This window comes from Lacerta agilis, chromosome 8 (assembly GCF_009819535.1).
Source record: "Lacerta agilis isolate rLacAgi1 chromosome 8, rLacAgi1.pri, whole genome shotgun sequence".
Taxonomy (NCBI): Eukaryota; Metazoa; Chordata; class Lepidosauria; order Squamata; family Lacertidae; genus Lacerta; species Lacerta agilis.
In genome coordinates, this window is record NC_046319.1 from 47,043,149 (window position 1) to 47,067,510 (window position 24,362).

At 44.9% G+C, this 24,362-nt stretch overlaps 1 protein-coding gene across 1 annotated transcript in view; it reads right to left on the minus strand.

The window, feature by feature from the left end:
* Positions 1 to 16,655, minus strand: part of SLC12A4 (solute carrier family 12 member 4) — a 61,545-nt gene extending 44,890 nt beyond the window's left edge. The window contains exon 1 of the mRNA XM_033157205.1: positions 16,386 to 16,655. Coding sequence (XP_033013096.1) covers positions 16,386 to 16,539 — 154 coding nt within the window. The 5' untranslated portion in view covers positions 16,540 to 16,655. The remainder of the gene's footprint in view (positions 1 to 16,385) is intronic.
* Positions 16,656 to 24,362: the final 7,707 nt, after the last annotated feature.

Here is a 24,362-nt window from a genome sequence, read left to right on the forward strand (position 1 = left end):
CACTCCTGTGTTTAAAGGTGTATACATTTTAGGGAGCCTAGGCCAATGAATGGCATCCAAACCAAAGCCATGCAAATAAGCCCACAAGTACCAGTCATTACCAAACTGCCTGCCCATCCATGCCAACACTGCAGAGTGCAATGCAAGGTGTCTACTTGGCTTGTTTGGCTGCTATCCATGCTATGACCATGAAGGTTTTACATGACACTCTCCCATCTGGCATCTTCCTAAAGTAATAACAATCATAATAGCTTTTGTACATCTAGGCTGGTTGCCAGAAAGCTATTTAAGTTTGCCACAGCAGAGGCAGATTTAGGGGAGTGCACTGGGCATGGAGCCTTTGGGATGCCACAACTATGATGTTGAATGAAAGGTGAGACATGGGAGGGTGAAGACCATCAGACAAGTGAATTCCATCAGACATGATGCTGCTATCAAAAGCTACCAGAATGTGGAAGAATACAAAGGGTATTCAACCACAGACTTGCCAGCTCTTGCAATTTAAGACTTCAAGGATGATCTCATTTTCACTCAAGTAAACCAGGTTAGCAAAGGCTAACTTGAATGACTTGAATGCACAAACCAGCCATCACAGTTCCAACACCACAGACATAATTTTTGCATCAGTACCGTATCAATACACAATACAGTACTTTTTGATGTAGACAGTTCACACATTCAATGCTTGTGGCAAAGAAACCAAGTGATAGACAAGCATGTCTGGAGCTGGTTCTGGAATGTTGCATCATGCAACACAAATGTGCCTTTGCAGGGGGCAGGGGGACAGGCACTGCATGCTTGCTATGAGCCCCACCTATAGGAGAAGGGTGGACCACTCTAGCCAAAACATCGCTCAATCTCCTCCTCATTTTCCCCAAGAAGGAACAGGAGTTTTGCAAATGTTGGATAGGGCAACTGCAATTAACATGCTGGAGCCTCTCTCTCTCTTTAACACAGCACAACACATTCTTGGGCTCCTATTTCAGCAATTTAAACTATGCAACAGCAAGCCTCAACAAGTTAGCCCTCTTGGAGAATTAACACAGCTCAGCAAAACAAACTCCTTGTTTTCGAAAGGCTTTGATCACACAAAACTTGCATCCAGAGGTATAGACAGACACAGACAGACAGACACACGACACTTCACACAGGCCTTGTTTCCTGCAGAGAGCTAAATCCCCTGCCATGTGAGAAGTACAGCGGGAGCATTCATTTTGTCCTGAAAACACTTACATTGGGCGGTTTCCATGTGCGTGAAACACAACGGCCTTAGGCCACTGTGAGAAACTAATCCTCATTGTAGTTTTCTCCTTAGGCAGCTATGCCCCTTGGACAGAAATTTCCACAAAGGTCTCATTAGTTTATATGGCTAGCGATGGGGGAGCTGATGATGACTTAGGCATGGAAATACGGTACATAGTGTACTGGATGGGGCGGATTGCATGGGCCTCTCTAAACAGAAGGTGGTCCAAACTGATAAATCAAGGGAAGGACCTGAAATATCACTGCAGGTGGCCACATCCCTCAAATCTCCCATGGCTAATGAGAACTCCAGGATTGACTCCTGAATTGACTTGCGGGGACAAAACGAGACACATAAAACCTATGCATGAAGGGTGTTTGAAAACTGCAAAAGTAAAGTACCCCTGAAAAATCCCTACATGAGTACCTTGGACACCTTTGCTCATGCATATGGAATTAGGTAATTGTAGACTCTGGACTAAAAGATTGGGAACAGGGTGTTTTAAAAAGCAGAATTTCCAACTACACAAATTCCCCATAGAACATCCCACACTAAAAGAAAGAAAGAAAATTATATGACATAATTAGGCTAGCAGGCTAGAGGTCCACAATCCCAATCAAATGCTTTAAATACAGCAACCTACAAAGCATCCTGCGTGCAAAGAATAAGAACACACACAACAGAAACCAGAACATTTCATCATCTGGCCCAGTGGTCTTAAACTGCTCTAGACCTGAGACTCACCTCTGATTCCCATTCTGCAAAATGGGATCCAGTTGTACATTTTCACTCTTGATTTATAAACAGTGCTAGCAATGCATTACTATTCATTCTAAAATGGCAACTCACAAAGCACTATTCTTAGCTTTGCCTTAGCATTAGTACTAAATGAAAGCCAGTGATGCTAACATTTGATCTTAGGGCCAAGAAGCGATTGACAGACTCACAATTTCAGTCTGACACCTGGGCATGTTTCTTCTAGGTTTTTTTTTTTTTTTTTAAGGGTTACCATGGTTGGTACCAAATGGCAGGAAGCAGATGACAGCATCAGTTGCCAATTCTGGGTATCATTTACTAACCAAAATCCTACATTTTTGTGATGTTAGTTACTGAAAGTGTACTTGCGTCACATTAGAGCTCAATGAATTGTTTCTGGAACTCATATCTTAATTCCAGAGACTGTGTACAGCATATAGTGACTGTATCCGCTATATACCCTCAGAATTCTGGGTGGAAATAGGAACCAAAACGTGTAATTACCTGTTTTGCACATTGCATAACAACTCCTCTGATATAAGCAAATTTTATTGTTTGACCTTTATAAAAATAAAAAATAAAAAATTGTGCAACAGTTGGAACTATGTCAGTGGAATTTTCTTACTAACCTCTCAATCAGTTCCAGCATTTTTTAAAGGCCTCCAATGTCTTAACAGTCAAAAATTGTAAAATTTCTTCCTGGCATTGAGGTTTTTCATTAAAGCAACTGAACACATCTATAAGGTGTGCCAATCTTAAAAAGCCACATTTATGAGTTGTCAAATAAAAAAAGCATAATGTCGGTGATTTATTTCTCAAAAACTTCAGAACTTCATGCTGAAGCACTTGTGATTGCTTTTACGTGTAACAACAGTTTTGTGTTCGGAACCCATTTCTTTGCTGAGAATGTCTATCCAGAATACTAGCTTTAATTTTCGATTTCCGCACCTTTTCCTAGAACAGAATTAAGGATTTCACTCATGTTTGGTCCAGTCATACTTAGCTGGATTACAACATGGTGGCGGCAGCTTTGTTGCAACCCACCTGGTGTGGGTCCCAACTGACAGGTAGAAGACTATAACTAGCCCATGCTACATATAAACAGAACAAACACCCTGAACAAGGAACACAGAAAGCTGCCTTATACAGAGACAGGTCATTGATCCATCTAGCTCAGTGCCGCCTCCACTGACTGGCAGCAGCTCTCCAGGGTCCCAGGCAGGGTTTTCCCCAGGGATTGAACCTGGAGCTTTCTGTATGCAGAGCTGGTGCTCTACCGCTGAGCCCCAAGCCTTTCCCCTTGTAAGACTTTGCAAAACAACAACAACAACAACAACCAGAATGCTTGGTTTGCCATGCTGCAAATAAATCTACCCTGTTAAGGTAGAAAACATTATCAACAAGTAAAAACACTTAAGACTTTTTTATTCCAAGCACAGAAGTCCCACCAACATACAAAAAACTTGGAAACCACTTACCAGGACCAGCTCTTATGCTGCTGTTGTGCTGAGTGTCGCCCATTCTGTGACATTTGCTTATAAAAGGAAATAATGAGTGCATTAATGAGGGGTTTTTTTTTTTTTGGTAGACTTCTTTGCTGGCCAAGAGATCAGGAAAGGGCCTTAATCTCCACTTAGCAGGGGGCTTCACAGCTGCAAACAAGCCAGGTTTAAGCTGTTCATTAAAGGGTAATCAGGTAGCTTTTCCCCCCTTTTTCTTTTTTGCAGCAGAGGGTAGAAGAGTGGCCACTGCTGCCGAGAGAGGCAAGGGTACCAACAAGCTGTGAACCAGGAGGCCCAGAGTTCACATTTCACTTTGCCAATGAACACACTAGATGGCTCTTTTAGGACCACATTTCCCAGCAAAAGCGGTTTCACTGAGCATCCTCCAGACATATGAAAAACAAAACAGAAAAGCATCCATGGGAGATGGCAAAGCCAGAGTGGCTGGGAAAACCCAGCCAGATGGGTGGGATATAAATAATAAATTTATTATTATTATTATTATTAGAGTGCGAGGAACTCTTCTTTCTATGTTCCTTCTCAGAATCTACCTGCTCCCCAAGAGTACAGTTCCTATTTGTTTTCCATAGCTGGTGGGAAAAGCTGCAGGGATGTATATAAGGACGTAAGAGCTTTCTGGACCAGGCCAATGACCCATCTAGTCCAGCATCCTGCTCTCAGTGGCCAAACAAATGCCTGAGGGAAATCCACAAACAGAATCTGAACACAAAAACATTACCTTTTCCCGTGGCTTCCTGCAACTGTTATTCAGAAGCATTGCTGCCTCCAACTGTAGAGGCAGAGCATAAATTGGTCTAATCCTCTTTTAAAGCCATCTAGGTTGGTGACCATCACTGTCTCCTGTGGCAGGAAGTTCCAAAGTTTAACTATGCACTTTCTAAGAAATGCATAGATAAAAATCTTCCAACATTCAGCTTCACTGGGTGTCCATGAGTTCTAAGTGTTAGGCGAGAAAGAAAAGCTGTTCTCTATCCACATGCATAATTTTATAAACTTCTATCACATGACCCGGAAGCTGTCTGCAGACAAACATAGGTTCCCTCGGCCCCAGAGTCGTCCACGAGTGGACCTAACGGTCAGGGGTACCTTTACCTTTACCTTTATAAACCAGAACTGTACACAGTAAAATGGTCAAGGAACAGCTGTAGCTGAATGGCAGAGCACCTTCTTTGCACACAGGAAGTCCCAGCTTCAACCCACAGCTTCTCCAGACAGCGCTGGAATGTCCCCTGCCTGAAACCCTGGAGAGCAGCTGCCGCTCAGTGTAAACAATACTGAGTTATATGAACCAATGGTCAGACTTGGCACAAGGCAGCTGCGTTAGCAGGCAATCTTCCAGCTGCAAATTACAACCTCCTGGAAGGCTGTTTATAATACTGTTTGCTCATCACACAAGTCCTTTCTCTAAGTCTTCCAATACACTTGAAAAGTCCAGATATAATTGCACGACTGCTCATTTACCTGACTGGAAGACATTATAAAATTAAGATGACACCTCCCCTTGGATGTGACAGGCAGGATCTTCAAAACTTTGCCACCGCCTCCTCTCCCAGAACAAATGTAATAGGCTAGTTTCTAGAGTCCTATTTTCCAGATCTTCTTTGCCTCAGAGAATTGGGGTGGGGGTGGGGATGAGCTTTGCCTCAGGCCTCACAAGGCTGTTGGAAGGATTACGGAGATGAACATGAAGCACTTTGAAGATTAGAAAGTGCTATATAAATGCAAAGTAATAGTATTGTAATCTTTACTAATAACTAGGGCTGCGCAGAGATGTGGAGGCTAGGAGAGCGGCAATTTCTCCTACCCAACCTCCAGCCTTTGCAGCTCTAGCGATGACTGGACAATTAATTTGTTAGTTCAAATGAGAAAAAAAAACGTATTTTGACCTAGCTAAGAAAATGCCCCAAATTAATTAATCAATATATATATATATATATATATATATATATATATATATATATATATATATATATATATATATATATATATATATATATATATATATATATATATATATATATATATATATTAACTTAATTCTTTTTAATGCAAAAGAAACTTTTTTTATTATTATTATTTTAAATGAGTTTTTCTGTTCAATCACCAGCATCTTCAGGTAGGGCAGGGAAAGACCTCATCTCAAAACCTTGGAGAACTGCTGCCACAAAGCTAGCGAAGATGCCAGAAAGCTATATGGCCCAGTGGCCTGACTCAGTATTAGGCAGATTTCTACGTTCCTAATAATCATAATGCAACTTGGAATCAGTAGCAGCCCAAGAATGTCCCATGCAACATCCATTAGCTACAGCCTGCCCACACACATCTATCTGTAGATGGCAGAAGACCTAGGTCAGAAGATGAGGGAGCTTCCTCAGCAGTTTGTACCCTTCAAGCTGTCAATGAAATCCAGCCCCACCGTATGCCTCTTTCCCTTTGATCTGCCTACCCCAGAGCCCAGAGCAAGAATATTTCAAGATGGGACAGCCATTTTCAGTTTTCTTAGCAACTTTCAATCTCTGCTGCTAGGTTCTGTGCTGGCAGGACACAAGGAGGTCAGGGGCTGGGCCAGCAGGCATGACCCCACCCCACCAGACATTGATCTGTACATACCATGAACCTGTGTGCAGAGAAGGGGTGGAGAACACTTTTCTGCCCTAGGGCTGAATTTCCTTGTGGGCAGCCTTCTGGGGGGCATGTACCAGTGGTGAAATGGGGCAGAACAAATGTAATATGCTAGTTTCTACACAAACGTACACACCCTTCTCCAACCAGGCAAGCAAAAGGCATTATAAGCCTCAAGTTAACCACCGCAGTATAACCAACCTCCAGATGAGTTTCCCAAAGCTCTGACGCATTTCAGCTCTGTGTATTTAAAACCTCTACCTCCAAAAGAAGTGTCACCAAGAAAGTTACACACACCATGTTTAAAGAGTTAAAAATGATTCCTCACATGATTCCTAACCCATAGTTCATAAGATTTTTTTTTTAAAAAAAAATGATTGAAAAATATTGGTATCAGAAGAACCCATTTGATCGCTGGACTGGAAAGGCCAGCCTCCAATACCTTAGAGGGTTTACATCTGATTGCATTAATGCTGCCATGTCTGCAAACTCAAAGAATTTATGTACCTGGCAATCAAACACGACAGTAAAGTCAACAGTGGCACACTCCCAAACTGGATCAGTGACAGCCTGCCTTATTAGCGGTTTCAGAACAAATGAAAGTGACTGGAAGATATACAACTTTCTGCAGGACATCAAATGCAGCTTTGTCCCACTTGAATTGGCAAAATACAAAAATGACACTGGCTCTCTTTGTAGAAAAACTAATCACAGTCATTTTATAATGCAACCTTATGCATGTTTACTTACCTTAGTCAGCCCAGAACACAGGAAACTGTCTTATATCGAGTTAAACCATTGGTTGAACTATCTCAGTTTTGTCTGCACAGATTGGCACTGGTTTTAGACAGGAGTCTCTCCCTAGTTCTACTTGGAGATGTCAGTGATTGAACTTGGAACTTCTGACTGCAAAACAGATGCTCTAGCAATAAGCTGTGACCCTTCCCCATCACCCTCCCCAAACTGAAAGCTGCGGTGGAGAGGAGATTGTTCCCCATCTCTCATGGAGGTACTGTATAAAAAAAAAACCAGTGACAACAGGGGGAACCAAGGTCCTGGCAACCACAAGTTTAACTTGGTTAGCAAAACCAGCCAAAAAATGGCAGCTCCCTATACCCAGGTAAGTGTGCATAAGGACTGTATCGCTTCAGACTCCAAAGGGGCGGGAGAGATCATAGTTGACAACCCAGCTCAGGAGGAAAATAATTTTTAAAAGAACAAAGAAACACAAGGCACATTGGTGCAAACCAGGGAGATAAATTGCTCGGGGGGGGAGGGGGGAGAGAGAAGAAAAGTTAAATGTTGACGCACGCAGAGAAGTTGGGTCTTTGAAGGTGTGGCAAGCTGAGACAAAGCCTCATCTGTATTCAGAGGCTTCTATGCATCAACAGGGAGAAAGCTTTTGAAATTAATCTTATTCAAGCAGCACATCCAAGTCACCCGGAGATATAGTATCTCATATGATCTCCTGAATTTCTGCCAACCAACCATCAGCAGCTGATTCACACTCCACAACTGCCACAGAACTCTTTGGAACCCTCTAGGCTCAGCCATACCACCCTCAAACCTGATTGGCTCAGAGAGAAATAGGAAGCTGCCTTACACCAGAGCAGATGATTTGTGCATCTAGTGTTGTTGTTGTTCAGTCGTTCAGTCGTGTCCGACTCTTCATGACCCCATGGACCAGAGCACACCAGGCACCCCTCCCGCAGTTTGGCCAAACTCATGCTAGTTGCATCGAAAACACTGTCCAACCATCTCATCCTCTGTCGTCCCCTTCTCCTTGTGCCCTCCATCTTTCCCAACATCAGGGTCTTTTCCAGGGAGTCTTCTCTTCTCATGAGGTGGCCAAAGTACTGGAGCCTCAACTTCAGGATCTGTCCTTCCAGTGAGCACTCAGGGCTGATTTCTTTAAGGATGGATAAGTTTGATCTTTTTGCAGTCCATGGGACTCTCAAGAGTCTTCTCCAGCACCATAATTCAAAAGCATCAATTCTTCGGCGATCAATCTTCTTTATGGTCCAGCTCTCACTTCCATACATTACTACTGGGAAAACCATAGCTTTAACTATACGAACCTTTGTCAGCATCTAGTGTAGTGTTCTTTAATCTGATTGGCAGCCGCTTTCCAGCTCATCCGGCACAAAAGGGTCTTCCTGACCACCTAAGATCCCTTTAACTGAAGATTCCAGGGGCAAACTATATGATCTGTCACTGAGCTATGCTGCCTCCCTCCCCGCAGCAACTGTTTTTCTTTGGACACATAACCATTGCAATTGTCTTAATATTGTCTTAGTATTATATTATTATTTCATTGCAACTTGCCCTGAGACCTTATCATAGTGAAAGGTGGGTAAGAGTCAGTAAGTATCATTGGTTAGGGGGTGCTGAACTAGGCCTGGGAGACAGGGGTTCAAATCCCCACTCAGCCAAGAAACTCACTGGGTGACCTTGGGCCAGTCGCCATCTCGCAGCCTAACCTTCCTTACAGGGTTGTTGTTGTGAGGATAAAATGGGGGAGGAAGAGAACTCTGATGCACACCACTTCGAGCTTCTTGGAAGAAAGGTAGGGTATAAATGCAATAAATAAATAAACAAATAAACAAATTCCTATAGAGAAAATAGCTGCCTTTTCTCCCCATTATATGCTTTCCATGTGCCTCCCTCCGACCCCAACACACACTATTACCCTCTCGTCTGGTATTATTTATAATTTTGTTTATCACATTTCTGCATTCCAAAGTATCTTCAAAGACCTCAGATTAACAAATATGAGATTCTTCCCATTTTATCATCACAACAAGCCTTTGAGGTAGAATAAAGGAAGAAGGCAGTGGTTGGCCCAAGGTTTTCCATTACAGTGGTACCTCAGGTTAAGAACTTAATTCGTTCTGGAGGTCCGTTCTTAACCTGAAACTGTTCTTAACCTGAGGTACCACTTTAGCTAATGGGGCCTCCCACTGCTGCCGCGCCACCACCACGCAATTTCTGTTCTCATCCTGAAGCAAAGTTCTTAACCCGAGGTACTATTTCTGGGTTAGCGGAGTCTGTAACCTGAAGCGTCTGTAACCCAAGGTACCACTGTACATAGTTTCTGCTTAAGGCAGCTATCACAGGAATCAAGCCATTAGTCCACGTAGCTCAGTACTGTCTACAATGATGGGCCATGACTCTCCAGAGTTTCTGATGGAAGAGCTGCTGGAAAGTGAAACTGGGATGTTCTGCTTGCAAAGCAAATGGTCTGTTACTGAGGCTTTCCCTGTAAAAAGCCAATTTGCTTTTTGTTGTTGCTTTTTGCATGATAACAAAAAACCCAACATCCTATTTAATCACATTTTGCTGATTTTCTTAAACATGCAATATTCATTAGAGCTGAATAATCCCAAAAGGTGAGAAAATCTGGGGTTGTACCCAATGTTAGTTCTACTCAGAGTAGGACCCGCTGAAACTAATGAAATCAATGGGCCTACTTTAAGTGGAACTTATCTGGATACAGTCCTTGGTACAGGACACTAGAAGCTCCAACAGCAACCTAGGTCTTGGCTTGCTTTTGGAATTCTGCAACAAGAAAATTCTGCAATAAATTATGAAATAATAACCCATTGTGCATAAACGATTGCAAAAGGCAAAGAGTCCTACAAGGCATGGATGGGGTGTGATTGCCTGGTGTGGCCATCACTGGCAAATATGCCAATGCAATGCATTGGGTGTTTGCAGATCTGCCAAACCTCCATATCTGAGCTGCTAAACACCATGACAAGATCACGCCCCAAGTTATTTACACAGTGGTTTTATATCTCATTCCTGCTCTCTGTCTGATCTAGGTATTTTAAAGCCCTCTACCTCTGCAGGACTAAGTGTCTGAATGACTACAAGAGGAAAAGCAAACAGCAGCCCAAGATTAGAGAGTTTAAACTTTAATGAACAGAGAATCACAAGTTTATGTCAACAAAAGAGAAAGCACTTGGTTAAATAGTTATATTATCTACAACACACACCCCAGCATTTAAGTCAATGGGGTGATTTCAGAGTTCCATTCATGGAACAAGGGGCTCTCAACTTCCACTTCTCTGCTCCAAAGGACTGGGTTAACCCTTCAAATCAGCACCCAGTGGTGGCACAGAAGAAATAAGTGAAAATGCTCCATGTCTTTCCATTTCTGTTTGCTGAAGGGCTCCATCAGATCCAAGCCACTCTCTTTAGCACCAGAGTCCCCACTTTCTTAAAATGCAGAATCCATATTATTATTCAAACAAATGAATAACAGGACTCCATCAGGATGTTATGGACTCTCCTTCACTGGAGGTTTTTAAGCAGAAGTTAGATGGCCATCTGTTATGGATGCCGTAAAAGGGGTTGGACAAGATGACCCTTGGGTTTCCCTTCCACCTCTATAATTCTTTGATTCTATGAACACCTGAATGGCTTTTTTCACCCCAGTGTTTAAGGCAAATTTACCAGGTGGGTAGAGAGGGTGAAGGAAGGAAGTGGACTGCCCCACAGCAGCAACCAGACTTGGCAGAGGAGGGTGAAACAGACATAGGACTACTGCTGAAGATCCAATTCCACATAGGTCATTCATAATCTCACAACACTATTATAGGTTGCAGGGGCTGAAGAGTGGAACAGTTTATTATGCAAAAACAACTTTGACCGAGACCGGAGAACATAGGAATCAACCACATGCTGAATCATGAGACCATTGGTCCATCTAGCTCAGCACCATTTACACTGATAGGGAATGGCTCTGCTGGAAACCGCCAGAGGAGGAGAACGCTCTTGCGCTCAGGTCCTGATTGCATGCATCCTACAGGCATCTGGTTGACCCCTGTGAGAGCAGGATGCTGGACTAGATGGACCACTGGCCTGATCCAGCAGGCTTTTTTATGTTCTTATGAGATGCTGGGGATTGAACCTGAGGCCTGCTGCATTCAAAACAGATGCTCCACCACTGTGTCACAGCCCTTTCATTGGAGATCCATTGCTAAATAGCAGAAATGTCATGGGCCAAATGAAGCAAATACCCTTAAGTTGTGTAAGGCAAATGTTCATATAAATCTGAACAGGAACTTGCAGCATCACAGGTTGAAATCTTGAGCACAGGAAAAATTAAAAAAAAACACAACTAAATATGTATTTTTAGAATTGCCAACCCTTCTGCAGAATTTCACACAAGTGCTTTTAAAACATGATCTGTCATTCTTGTTTTTTTAAAAAAATCCTGGACAGCCCGACTTTTAAAAAACAAGCTGAAGCAGCTCCCTGTTGTTTCCTCCACCCATTAAAATAGCCACTCACTAGGCCTGTAGTGACCAGCCTTCGGCTAAAATGCTTCCAACTTTGCAGTTTACCAAGTAATTGTTGAAAAGGCTACCACCGCCCAAGCTTCAGCAAATGGGCACACTTAAGTTCTGCTGATCTGCATCCAAACCAAATGTCTGACAGCACCAAGCTAAATAAGAAACCAGCTGAGCTGAGCTAAGACAGCCAGAAGACCAGTGGCGGAGAGTCCTGCATAAATTGAAGCTTATGGACAACCTTTAGATATAACCCCAAGCATTTCTTAAAAAGTAAATAAAATTATTACACTTATTCTTCCAAGGAGCTTAAGACTGTAGGAAGGGCCACAGTTCAGAAGGTTGCAGGTTCAATCACCAGCATCTCCAGGCAGAGCTGGGAGAAGCTCCTGTCTGAAACCCTGGGAAGCCACTGCCAATCAGTGTAGACAATATGAGCTAGATGGACCAATGGTCTCATTCAGTGTAAGGCAGCTTCCTATCTTCCTAAGGCAGCCTGCATGGTTCTCCCTGTAGCTCCACCTTGACTGACTGACTGGTTACTTAGGTACTCAACAATACAGTAGTCCTGCTCAGTACAGACCCAGAAATACCAATGGAAACAACTAACTTGGGTTGATTAAATTTACTGGGTCTACTACTCTGAGTAGGACTTAGCTGACCACAACCCTGAGTTTAGTTTATTGAACTGATAAATTGGTTCCCACAATATAATAATGTACTAAAACAATTTGCAATAGTATTAGACTTGGATATTACTTTATACTAAAAAGTCTCAAACAGATTTACAATATATACTATGCAATAAAACCTAAGTAAAAAAAATATATGTTGAGGTAGGTTAGGCTATGAGTGTTTTGCAGACCAATGCTCAACACAACAACTTCATGGCCATGTGGGAAAATCTGAACCCAAATCCCTATCCCAACATTCTAACCCCCCGTGCCACTGCAACACCCCGTACAAAAGGCTACCCAAATAAAGGGTTACAAGATTAAGTTCTTACCATCATCCTGCCCATTAGACACCGCTGCTCTAAATGCAGGTCATTCAACTGCATGGCCCCAAGTTACTAACTGGACTCATTTTGCACCCGGTTCTGATTGGTGGCCCCTGGTGTCCTAGTAAAAGACTACAACATAGATCCTGCAAGCCTGATTTACAGCATCAAATGCAGCTGAGCAGCCTAGAAGACTGAGTAATAAGCTCTCTCACACCTGAATATCATTAGCCAATTAAATCAAACAAAGCAGCTCCACTCCCGAACCCTACTGTGAACCATGATTGGTTGGTTGCAGAAGATCCACCTCATGAAGACTCCCTGGAGCTGCATTACATTTAAATCAATGCATACCAAAAATCATCATTTTAAACAGGTGTCTAAAACAAGAAAGTATTTCTTTCTGACTCCCAATGATTAAGATAGTAACTCTGGTCATATAAAACCAACCTTCACCACCTTTGCGGTCCTCCGAATGCTTTGGACTACAACTCTCATCAGCTCTAGCCAGCATGGCCAATGGACTCAGAGGACATCAGGGTGGAGAAGACAGCTGTAACCATTCCATTGCATTTCCCTGTAATAAGACAGTGCCACCCTATTAGGGGTGAGTTCTTGAGATCATTTCCTAAGGCTAAGCCACCCTCTGCATCTGAAAGAAAGGGCTGAGCCTTATGACTAACGTGGCTTTTCCACTCCAACCTCAACAGGCTCCCCATTCATGAAAATGTGAACTGAAGTGGCAGGGTGGGTGAAAGCACTTTGAGCCATTTGGCTATTTCCATTCAGAAGGAAGAATCAGAAGAATGGTGGAGTGGGGAGGAACCAGCGGCATCGCAAGGGGGGGCAGTGGGGGGCAGGCCGCCCCAGGTTCCAGGGGAGGGGTGGTGACACTTGGGCTGGCCCCACCCCGCCCCGCCAGCAGGCCTTGAGCAAGCCGCGGAGCGATGCTGCTCCGCCCCGCGGCCTGTGCGGGGCCCACCCGCTGGTGTTGCTATGGGGCTACGGGGGCTGCCCCACCCCTGCTGTTGGAGCTGCCGCGGAAGCAGCAGCGCTGGCCCAGACGGAGTGCGAAGGCGCGAAATGTCGCACATGCACACTCCGTCTGGGCCGGCGCTGCCACTTCCGCAGCGACGTTGTGAGCCCATCAAGTGAAAAGGCGGCTTGTGGGGCTGCCGCGCACGATCAGCAGCTCCCCACAAGCCGCCTTTTCACTCGTCGGGCTTGCAACGCCACCGCAGAAGTGATGGCAGGGGCCCAGCAACGGCGTGCACACACACGACATTTCGCGCGTGCGCACTCCGTCCTGACGTTGCGTCATGATGTCACGACACAACGTCACAATGCCCCGCCCCCAGGGGGTGCCTCCGTTCGCTGCCCCGGGTGGCAAGGAGGCTTCCTCCCGCGTCTGGGAGGAACTTTAGAAGTAAATCCCCATCCGGTATACAGAGGGCCTTTTTAGAGTCTCCAAAATAGTTAGCGGGACGTGGGTGACACTGTGGTCTAAACACTGAGCCTCTTGGGCTTGCCAATCAGAAGGCTGGTGGTTTGAATCCCCGCGGTGGGGTGAGCTCCTGTTGCTTGGTCCCTGCTCCTGCCCACCTAGCAGTTCAAAAGCACGTCAAAGTGCAAGTAGATAAATAGGTACCCCTCCAGCGGGAAGGTAAAAAGCGTTTCCGTGCGCTGCTCTAGTTCACCAGAAGCGGCTTAGTCATGCTGGCCACATGACCCGGAATCTGTACGCCAGCTCCCTTGGCCAGTAATGCGAGATGAGCGCCGCAACCCCAGAATCGGACACGACTGGACCTAATGATCAGGGTTCCCTTTACTTTTTAAAAATAGTTAGCAGTTCCCTTGGCTTCTTTTAAAAAAAAAAAAAATATGGGAAGCATTTCCACAATACATAAGTCCCACTCAGTGTTCAAAGAGGCTGACTCTCTGGTGTTTTTAGGACTGAAGCTTTCATTTCTCAGATTTGTACACATCCCAGCTGTTCTTCATTTTAAGGAGTGAAACTTTGTTACAGATTAACAGAACTGTATAGTAAAGAAGAGCAGGCAGAAAGGAACTGCATAGCCCATCAGATCAGTGCTTCATTTCAAGAAAAAGACGCCAGATTCTGTTTGGTCTGGAAATAAGGCCACAACTGCCCTATGCATTTAGAGCAGCATCATAGCACTATAAACAGACATGGCTTCCCCCATAGAATCCAGGGAACTGTAGTTTGTTAAGGATGCTGAGAATTGTTAGGAGAGTCCTGCCCCCCCCCCCCCATAGAGCTACAATTCTACAAATCCCCTCAGAGTTCCCTGGAAGAGTAACTGGTTGATAAACTAAACTACACTGGAAATGAGAAACCAGGGTTCAAATCCCTGGTTGTCTAGAGACCTACCGAGTGGCCTAGCCTCCCCTACAGTGTGTCACTATGTCTACCTCAGCGTTGCAAGAGAACACCACTGTGGGCATCCTGGGTAGGGCAGAGGGGAAGAGCAGGATACAGATATAACAGGCACATTTTAGTTACTTCAATATTTCTAGGACCAGGTCCACCCAAAGCATTATTTTATATGGCCAGGTGGAGTCCAACAACATCTGGAGAGCCAAACCTGCTTTGACAGGTGTGCGGAAGCGGGAGGTCTTTGGCAGGTGCTGCCACTTGTCACACAAGGCTAGCGTGAAGATGCACGAGCTAAAACTCCCCCTCTTGGAAGGTACAAATATTTAGTTGGCTTTTCCATCCTGTCACTTTCCTGCCAAAGCCTAGCCTCCTGTCAAGCATATGTCTACCAGCAGATATCCATTAACCACCACAGATAAGAGCATTACAGCATCAGGTCTGAAGTCCATCTAGTGCAGCATCCTGGAGCTACAGGGAACCAGCCTGTTCCAGCATATGCACAACACTTCAGATATTCAAGGACAGTTATCATGCCTTCCTCTAGAACAATGTTCCCCAAACTTGGGTCTCCAGCTGTTTCTGGACTACAACTCCCATCATCCCTAGCTACCAAGATCAGTGGTCAGGGATGATGGGAACTGCAGTTCAAAAACAGCTGAAGACCCAAGTTTGGGAAACCCTGCTGTAGACCTTCTCTGAGCTAGGCTGAACATGCTTTCCCAATCCTTCCTCATGGGACCTGCTTTCCAGGCCACTCACCACCCTCGCTGTCCCTCTATGAGGATGCTCCTTTGTCATTTGTCTTCTGTTGTTTCTACAATGCCCTGAGACTGTAGGATGAAGAGTGGTCTAAAAGTCTAATAATAAAAATAATAGCCTTCTTAACTTGATCATAAACAACGTAGCATGAAGGGTGGGCAGCGAGGGAGGTCAAGTTTCCCTGATGATGCCCAATTGTTCAGGTTGGTCAAAAGAAAAAGGGTCTGTATATGGCACAGATTAGACCTGGGAGTTAGCTGCAAGGCAAAGGCATCTCACTGCCATTCTGCACACACTCACGAGACGCACATTTTCTCCTCCGCAGGGATCGGGAACGTGTGGCCCTCCAGATGTTTTTGGACTGCCAATCCCTATCAAGAATCCAGAAACACCTGGAGAGCCCCACACTGCAGTTCCCTTCCCGGCAGTTCCTCACAAGCTGAGACCACAAGGCGAAGCCGCCGCCGCCGCCCCCCAACCGCTCTCCACATGCTCAGAGACACCCCTCCGTTACTCTGTACACGCCCTGAGAAACGCCTCTCTACTCAGCCTTGGTGGAGAGCGGCTCTGGAATTCTTCGCATGCTCGGGGACCTTTTCTCCGCGGGCTCCACCTGCTCCCTCCCACCAGAAGTAACGGGACACAAAAACGGTATCTAGAAAGAGAGAGAAAGGCGACTGGAGGGAAGGAGAGGGAGAGGCCGCCGCCGCCGCCGCCGCCACGCACACACCCACAACACACCAGCCAACTTTTTTGCAGCCGTCGGCCCAACTTTCCCTCCACTCACCGTCGGAGCTGACCGTGTCGTAGGCATCGCGCTGGTGGGAAGCGCGGCGCGCCCCGTCTCCGGGCTCGCTGTAATCCACCCAGCTGAGTCCTTCCAAGTTGTCGTAGTCCGTCCGGTGCTTGTCCTCCACGGGCACGACGGTGAAGTGCGGCATCGTCTCGGCCACGCCGCGGCCCGCCTCTGCCTCCGGTGGGGCTTCTCAGGAGCAGGCGGTGCGCGGCGGAGAGAGCGAGAGGCGCGCAGCAGCAGCAGCAGCAGCCGGGCCAGGCTGGCATTCCAGCAGCCTTGGGTCACTTCCTCTCTGGAAACCCGGCTCATCGACTCCACCCATTCCCCCCTCCAGGCTGCAAAAAAGAAGAAGCTGGGATCATGGGGTGGGGGCTGGGGGGTATTCACCACGCCCCCGGGGGTGGGGTCTGTTTCCCCCAGCAAAACGCTGTCGGGGATGAGTGAGGGGCAGAGAGGAAGAAGGATTTCGGTTGCGGGAAATGGAAGAGAAGGGCTCCTGGCCCCCGTTTGCCAGCCCGCGACCGTTCAACGAGAAGCAAAGATCCCATAAACAAAGAGCATATATAGAAGTGCTTGGCCGTCTAGATGTTGTCGGATTCCTCCTCCGACCAGCTGCGACCATTGGCCACGCTGGCTGTGGCTAATAGGAAATGGGAGCCCTACACCAGCTGGAGATGGCCACAGATTTCCCGCCCCCGATCCGGATTGCAACGGTAGTGCCCTTAGGCTCTGGGGCAGAAGTCAAGGCGCCCACACAGCAGGATGTGCAGGAGGCTGAGTCCCCCCCCCCACCCAATAAGGCAGGACTGTCTTGCCACATTTTGAAATAAGGCACTTTACCAGCTGAAGAGTACCCCGCCCCTCACAGATATGTTTTGGACTACAACTCCCATCAGCCCCAGCCAGTGCTTGCTGGGGCTGATGGGAGCTGTAGTCCAAAACATCTGGGAGGCACCAGATTGGGAAAGCCTGGCCTAAAAAGAATTCAGCGGAGGCTGGTCCATTAGGGAAAATGAGGTGCTGTCCCACCAACCTTAATCTTAATTCGGATTCCCCCAAGCCTGGTGGACTTCCTACTTACGACCTGTCCAGAGGGTGACCCTCACCATCAGCTGCCTCCTCTTTAGCATCCGTGTTGCCCTATTAGAACTCAGCAGGGTGGAAAGTGGATCAAATCTCACCTTAGTTGGCGCTGCCTGTCATGGGCTCTGGCTTCGCCTGGCATTAGCTTTGACTCCACCTACCACTGACCTTGCTTTGTGCCCCATCATACCCAAAGGGCGACAGCCACCACCGAAGAAATCTTAAGTGAAAAAACGCCTGCCTAACGTCACCTGTTTTGGGTTGCAGCAGACTGCCTAGAATACATTGTCTGAGCAATGCTTGCAGTAATTCTGTAAAGTAAGTCGATTTATTATGTGTAAAGCTTGTGCACGTCACTTAGTAATTATGCAGGTTTCCAAGGCGTAGCAGATTCCACTCTAGGGCAGGAGTTTTCTTAGACATGTTGCGTGCTCCTAGTCACAAGAGTAAAGCCTGTGCAAACTTACTTTTGCTTGTGTTATCTACTCATTGCATCTGTTTGCCATCCTTGCATTTAATCACTTTTATATTGTTTCGCAAGTGACTTGTTCCTCCCTGATCACTCTCAAATCTAATTGGCTGAGCTAGGATAAGAGGCAGAGTCAGCGTTGGTTCCAAATGTCCTTTATTATAAACAACAGAACTAGAACTCAAGAACAACCCATGCTGCGTGTGAGCCTGCCCAAGCCAGACATATACAGGATCCCCTGGGGCAAACCCCTTAGGTGCCTTCCGCTCCACGGTGGATGGTTGCTGCTCTAAGGCCCTGTCGGGATGTATGCGATCCAGGAGAGTAGTGAGCCTCCTTCCCATAAGCAACTCAGCTGGGCTACGGCCAGTTGTTGCACTTGGGGTGATGTGTTGAGCCAGCAAAAACTCTTAATCTCCAGGTTAAGACACAGTTCAAGGACACATACTAGCCAGGCAACAGCACTTCAGGCAGGTGCAAGATGGGGGGTGGGATCCCACATTCAGCTCCCAGTCTTCCAAGTACTGCAAGCTGATAAGGGACATTTATTCTTTATGGAACCCTTTCAAAGTAAATAGTGGTGAGAGGCTATCGCCTCCCACACAGTAATTTCAATGACACTTAAAAAAAATCTTTCAAAAATAACAACCATAAAAAAGCGCCTCCAGGCAAACACTTAATCACATTTGACATTCAGTCTAATTTTGCCCTTCATTGTCCTGGAACAAAAAATGTGTTTCCTATTCATTAGGGCTTCCTCTTCCCAGAAGTGTGACGGCGGCTTTTATTTTTGGGTCTTAGTTAACATTGAATTTGACTCATTGCGCCCCGTAATAAATTTTGAGTGAGAGAAGCCAAGATGATTATTTTTTAGGCGGTAGAAACTTCGTGCTGTATTGTGAAGTCACTGAAGCAGCCTGGTTGAACTTATGCAGTGACCTTTGGCACGTGAATAGAAATCCTAGAAGCACGGTCCTGTTCTTGTCTGAAATGATGACCGTTGTGCAAATTCTCCAGGAAAATTGGAATGGTGAGGGAAATTTTTGAAGGCCCAGGCATACTCAGGGCCAGATTTAGATTGGATGAGGCCCTAAGCTACTGCAGGTAATATGTCCAGCTGCCCTTTGTCGACAACAAATTGTCGCTGTTTTTTTGTGTTGAATATATGCTATATGGCAGGGGCGGCCAACTCCTAAGAGACTGCGATCTACTCACGATCTACCTGTTGGATGTGCCTACTATATGACAATTTATGGACCTAACTGGTATTCAAAGCCATTTGCACATGTAGAATGTAGAGAAAACCAGTGGTATTTTAAGGAGCAGGCTAGCAGGCAGGGCCCATTACTTACAGCATAGGAGCCTACACAACACAAAACACTGTTGCTGTATGTAGGTTTTATTTCATTTGTTTTTTATCTTATATTTTGAAAAGCATTCATATCACACCCACTTCTTCAGCCTATGCCCCAAAAAACACAACTCCTCTTTTCCATTCTGCCAACCTCCCTATCTCACCTTTGCTTCATGGCTTTCTAGCTGCAGACTCAATCTGCTCTCTTGCAAAGCTGAAGTGCCTTGCAACATTTTATTCTCTTTACAAGTGGAACCGGTTAAAAGTTACCACACTTTGATTATAGCTTAGGGCTTGCAGAGGCCAGATAAAACGGACAGAGGACTGGCAATTGGCCAACCTGTTTAAAGGGAGGCTCCTGGTGAATTTTAGAAATTAAGCTTCAAATGTGAAAATGAGATACTGCATATCAGACGAAGTAAATTTATATAACCCCCAATCACACAGGTCTAAGATTATTCGCTGATGAATTTATTTCTAAGGAATCCTGAGAACATCCTTAATAAGCTGCAGTTCCCAGGATTCTTGGGGGGCGGGGGGGTGCTTTAAATGTATGATATGTATACAGCCTAAGATCCATTGCTATGCACGCTCAATTTAGGGCAAGTATCACTGGACTCTGGGAGACTTACTTTTGTGTAAGCATACACCGCATGGTGCTATAAGTCACCAGTGATCTTGTCCACAAATGTGACAATATTTGGGATTAGGTACACTTTACAAAGGAGGTGAACCTTCTTGTTTGCTTCTCTGAAATGTGGTTGAAGACAAAGGGACTCTTTGAGAAAACAGTGCTTCTGGAAAATTAAATATTTGCTGTTTTGTGGTGTTCATTTAAAATGTCTGGTGTACTGTGGATATAGAAAAGTTTTTTCTCCCTCCCTCATAGCACTAGAACTTGCAGACACCCAACAAAGCTGCCTAATGGAAGATTCAGGACAGAAAAAAGAAAATACTTCTTCACACACAGCGTGTAACTTTGAAACTTGCTCCCACAGGAGATCGCAAGGGTCACCAAATTGGCTGACTTTTAAAAGAGGCTTAGACAAATTCATGGAGGAAAGGGCTAGCCATGATGGCTATGCTTTGCCTCCATGGTCAGTATTCTGAATACCAGCTACTGGAAACCGCAGGAGGGGAGAAAGTGCTCTTGTGCTCAGGTCCTGCTTGGGGTCAGCAAACATTTTCAGCAGGGGGCCAGTCCACTGTCCCTCAAACCTTGTAGGTGGCCGGACTATTTTTTGGGGGGGGGGCGCGGATGAACAAATTCCTATGCCCCACAAATAACCCAGAGATGCATTTTTAAATAAAAACACACATTCTACTCATGTAAAAACATGCTGATTCCCGCACCATATGCAGGCCGGATTTAGAAGGCGATTGGGCCTGATCTGGCCCCAGGGCATTAGTTTGCCTACCCATGCCATACAGTCTAGACATTGGGTCAGCCACTGTGAACAGGATGCTGGACTAGATGGGCACTGGCCTGATCCAGCAGGTTCTTCTTATGTTCTTATTAATGTGTGACTGGGTGACTATAATCAGAAGTTTGTTGTGTTGGTGTCTGATATTTTCATGTTAGAGAAAGGGGCTTCTTCCAGACTATTGCTATTTTGCAGGTGGGATTTAACTGCATACAAACAAATTCAGGTTGTGCAGCTGAAGTAGATTTGGTGATCTTTCCCAACAAACTCACTTTTAAAAAGTGTTTTGGTTTTTTTGTGGTAAGGAAGGTGACCAAGAATTCACTTGCAAAGTATAACAATAGCTTGACACAACATTGCTTAACCTCCCTTGCTAATGTTGTCGTTCAGTCGTGTCCGACTCTTCGTGACCCCATGGACCAGAGCACGCCAGGCATGCCTGTCTTTCACTGCCTCCCCCAGTTTGGTCAGACTCATGTTGGTAGCCTCGAGAACACCGTCCAACCATCTTGTCTTCTGTCATCCCCTTCTCCTTGTGCCTTCAATCTTTCCCAGCATCAGGGTCTTTTCCAGGGAGTCTTCCCTTCTCATGAGGCGGCCAAAGTATTGGAGCCTCAGCTTCAGGATCAGTCCTTCCAGTGAGCACTCAGGGCTGATTTCCTTCAGAATGGATAGGTTTGATCTTCTTGCAGTCCATAACTCATGTTATTCCAAAACATATAAGGGTTCTATCTAATAGAAAATTAGGAATAGAATTTGTTGCCTCTGATAAAATTAAAAAGAGAGGTGTGGTGATATACGCCAAACCCCACCTAGAACCAAAGATGCTGTATAAAGACTCAGAGGGAAGAGTAGTGATAATAGAAATAAAAGTACAGGGAGAACAAATATTCGTAATCAGCATATATGCCCCAAACAGGAAAGGAAATGAGTTTTACCAAGCCTTGGATATGAGATTAATTGAATTTGTGGGAGGAAAATTTATAATGTTAGGTGATTTGAATGGAGTGACTACACCGAATTTAGACAGAACAAAGAAAAACCAAGGAAGCAAACAAGTCAAATTACCAACTTATTTCCCCCCGTATGATTGAAACATTAGATTTAAAGGATGCGTGGAGAACCCAACACCCTTTGGAAAGGGGATATACGTATTTTTCAGACCCAAATAGCACTGCGGGAAGAATTGATGCTGTCTGGCTATTAAAGGAATTAACATTAAAAATATTAAAAGCTGAAATACACCCAAAAACAATAGCAGATCATAATGCGGTTTGTTTGGCTCAAAGGAAATGATGTAAGATCACGAAGATGGAGATTAAATGAAACCTTATTAAATGATGAAAAGATATTAGATAGAGCAAAGAAGGCGTTGAGAGAATTTTTTGAATTTAACTTAGATAAAGGAACTGACATTAAGATTGTTTGGGACACGAGTAAAGCGGTACTTAGAGGCTTTTTTTATAAAAGAAAATACAATATGGAAAATCAAAAGGTCCAGCTCTCACTTCCATACATCACTACTGGGAAAATCATAGCTTTAACTATACGGACCTTTGTTGGCAAGGTGATGTCTCTGCTTGCAAATAAACCCAAATAAGTGCTTAGATAACAAGTGATATGAAAGGAATGCAAAATTCTGCCCCCCCACTTTTTCCAGTGGTGTCTCCCCCACTCCCTCCATGCTCTAGAGAGCACACCATCCTGCTTTTTCATTTTTTAAGAAAAGACAATGGCACTGCTATCGCTTCCATTACAAGCAAACAAGACTTTTGCTTTATTTTCCTTGAGCCCAGGGTGTGTAGGATTAAACTGCAAAGGCTAAAATGCAATTGGTGCTGCATGCTTTGAAGTGGTAGGCAGTCAGGATAAGCCTAGTCTGATTCACTGATAAAAAGCAATCTTGGTTAAGGCTAAGCAGTGATGCATTCTCTTAAGACTTAGTACCAAGAGGAAACTTTCAGAAGTTTGTTTAGATTGTTTATTCGATTGCTTCTTTCAAAGGGCGAGCAGAGATGGACAAGAAGCAGTGTTTGTTTTTCCATGTCAAATTAGTTAAATCACTAGAAAGTAAATCACTCTCCTTTGGGGAGGGACAATAGCTCAGTGGTAGAGCTATTGTTTTAGAAATTGTAGGAAGCTGCCTGATACTGAGTCAGACCATATAACACCTCTCCAGGGTTTCAGGCAGAGGACTCTCCTACCTCTGCCTGGAGATGCCAGGGATTGAACTTGGAACTGTCTGCATGCAAAGCTACCATTGGGCCACAGCCTTTCCCCATACGGCTCCAAGTTCATTCTCTGGCCCTTTCAGTTAAAAGGATTAGGTAGCCGATGATTAGGAAGATGCTTCCCTGCCCGAGGCTGAGACATTTCCAGGCAGTATTGCTTTAAGAGTCGGACACAACTGAACGACTGAACAACAACAAAGTTCACACATAACACTAAACCATGGTTTATTTAAGCCACATGTTATTTAGCAAACCATGAGTCAAACACAAGTTGTCCCACAGACGTCCAAACAAACCATGGCTTCTTTCTCTAAAGCTTGTCTTGTCTGCTCTTGCCTTATGACTTTGTAGTCTGGTGAGCATCTGCAGTGGGGTTCCTAAAGAAACTGTGGTTAGGAAAGGGTGCTGGCTTCACGGATAATGCAAAGCTACAGTTAAAACAAATTAGGAATGGGAGATAAATTCGATTCACTTCACATTTAAAGGCGAATCTACTTAATTTTCACTTTCTAAAACAATAGATGGAAACACAGCCATCCTGCAAAGTTCACACCTCTCAATATTTTGCAATCTAGTTTTCCAACAAGTAATTTGTACCAGAATGCATATGGTATATTAAAGTGTCTGTAAAGTGTGTGTCATGTTGTTGTTTTATTACCTGCTTTTCACTGTAATGTCCCAGGGTGAGTTGCAACATCAAAACAACATTAACTATAATTTAAAACAGCCCATTAGTGAAAATAACATACATAAAAGGATTATATTAGGAAAAACTGACTTGCAAAAATGTGTATATGTCCTGAGCACACCCAGCCCCCAATGAGGTAAGTTCTTTATTGTCAAAGCATGCAATTACATCAGTACCTGTGGTGCAAGAATTACATGCGCCACTCCTGCTAAGTAGCTAGCTAGGCATATCGAGTTTGCACAGGAGCAAAATGGCCCTCCTGTTATTAGCTCTTACGAAACAAAACCTCTTGGCTTTGGGAAGTGTTTACCCTGTTGCTTGCATTTGTGTGGAGCTCTGCACACAAAGTATCCAGCTACGTGAGATTAGCAAAATCTTGACCATTTGGTAGCCCCTGGGGAGAAAGCCAGCCTCTTCAGTAACCAAAGATGGATTGCTCTGTTTCTCTGGCAAGCCTCAGCTTTGGGCTTCAAAGGCACCAGCTAGTCTGCGATGCCACCTGTCAGAATCTCTTGTCAACTGATGTCAAGGGCCAATCCCAGAGTACCCATATAAAGCTCTGGCCTCAGATGTGGAGCAATCTTTCCAAAGTGTTGCACCTCATGCTTAACCTGTTGGCAGCTGTGGAAAGCACAGGATTTGGGTGTGTGTTGGGGAAAAAAAGGTTTGGCAGTGGGGTGTGTGTGTATGTGTTATTTCTAGTTCTAGGCAATCTGCTT